Source organism: Corvus brachyrhynchos, unplaced genomic scaffold (genome assembly GCF_000691975.1).
Source record: "Corvus brachyrhynchos isolate BGI_N302 unplaced genomic scaffold, ASM69197v1 scaffold305, whole genome shotgun sequence".
Classification (NCBI taxonomy): domain Eukaryota; kingdom Metazoa; phylum Chordata; class Aves; order Passeriformes; family Corvidae; genus Corvus; species Corvus brachyrhynchos.
The window spans coordinates 1,782,178-1,783,572 of NW_008239284.1; the positions used below are offsets into that span (position 1 = coordinate 1,782,178).

Genomic DNA, 1,395 nt, shown 5'->3' on the forward strand with positions numbered 1-1,395 from the left:
ATTAAATTAAGGCTCTAGCGAGCTGCAGAGGAGTGATGGTACAGAAGAAAAAGAAGGAAAACAGCAGAGATCTCACCCCAACACGCGCCCACAAAGCCAGAGTCCAACGAGGTCCCCCCAACGACCCTGGAGGGATCCCCACCAGCTGCTGCCAGAGCCCTACAGCAAAAAGGCCCCAAAGAAAGTTTTGTGCTCCTTGGTGTAATCCACCAGCTTGATGTCACTCACGTTGACCATCAGCTTGTCTCCCACCTCCAAGGAGACAACAGCGCCCAGATAAATGGGCTGGAACCAACCATTGCTGTTCTCACTGAGGGTCTTGGTGCCCGTCAGCAGCTGGGTGGGCTCGGGGTAGCTGTCGGTGACCTTGGTGATGATCTCGGTGACAGAGTTGGGCTTGGTGCTACTCTCAATGGGCCCTCGGAAGGTGACCTGAGCGTACACGTAGTAGTCCCCAGACACAGGAATCACCAGAGCGTTGCTGGAATAACTCAGGTTGTTCTTGGTGAAGGCCAGGCCTCGCTTGTCTTCCCACTGCAGGATGGGCAGGTGGCTCCCCACGGTGCTGGCCAGGTCCTGCTTCTTCACTGCGGGAAGAAGGGAGAGAGAGAGGAGGGTGGGTGAGTTTGGTCCTGCCAGGGGTGTGGGGGTAACACGAGAGCTCTGCTCCAAAGGGGGAGGAATTTCAGTAAGGTGAGCAAAATGCTGGGGCAGAAATGTTCTTATTTCAGAGCTTGAAAACTGAGCTCAATGGGCTGCAGGACAACTGCCCAGGGGTATTTTCCTAGGTGCCCACAGGGTGTCCAGATCTGAGCTGTCAGGACTGAAACCAAGGATGCTTTAGGAGGACCTTGGCAGTGTGAGCTGGGCTTGGGGGTCCTGGTTGTGGGTCAGACCCCAAAGGATGAGCTGTCCTTCCTCAAGGCTCACTCTCTGGCACTGGGAAGCAATGGAGATTCCCATCTCATCCATTTCCAGAGTGAAAACCCTGTCCTTAAGTGACACCAGCACTGGGACAGTTGTACCAGGCTTGTACCTAACGGTTGGGACAGCAAGAGGAAACACTAAACCATCCTTTTTTCAGTAGGGGTGGATTGCAATTCTGTTTCTTAGAGAGACACTGCTGTGCTTGCAAAGTGTCCACACAGCTCACCATGATGTGTCACCAAGCACTGAGACACTTGAACTTCACTTCCTGCCAAGCTGCTTCTGAAGGGGGTGGGGGTTTCTCAGCCCTTGTCTTGAGCTCCTCCTCCTGAGTGCTCTCAAGGACATCTTTTGCAGAATTGCTTTTGGTTTACCAGGGTCATTGGATTTCAGCAAAAACCCCAAAGACCCCACTGTGCTTCAAGAGGTCCAATTCCAAAGCAACACATTATATTTTAAACCATTTTT

At 52.7% G+C, this 1,395-nt stretch overlaps 1 protein-coding gene across 1 annotated transcript in view; it reads right to left on the reverse strand.

The window, feature by feature from the left end:
- Positions 1-1,395, reverse strand: part of TNFSF15 (tumor necrosis factor superfamily member 15) — a 14,487-nt gene that overhangs the window by 161 nt on the left and 12,931 nt on the right. The window contains exon 4 of the mRNA XM_008638357.2: positions 1-587. Coding sequence (XP_008636579.2) covers positions 160-587 — 428 coding nt within the window. The 3' untranslated portion in view covers positions 1-159. The remainder of the gene's footprint in view (positions 588-1,395) is intronic.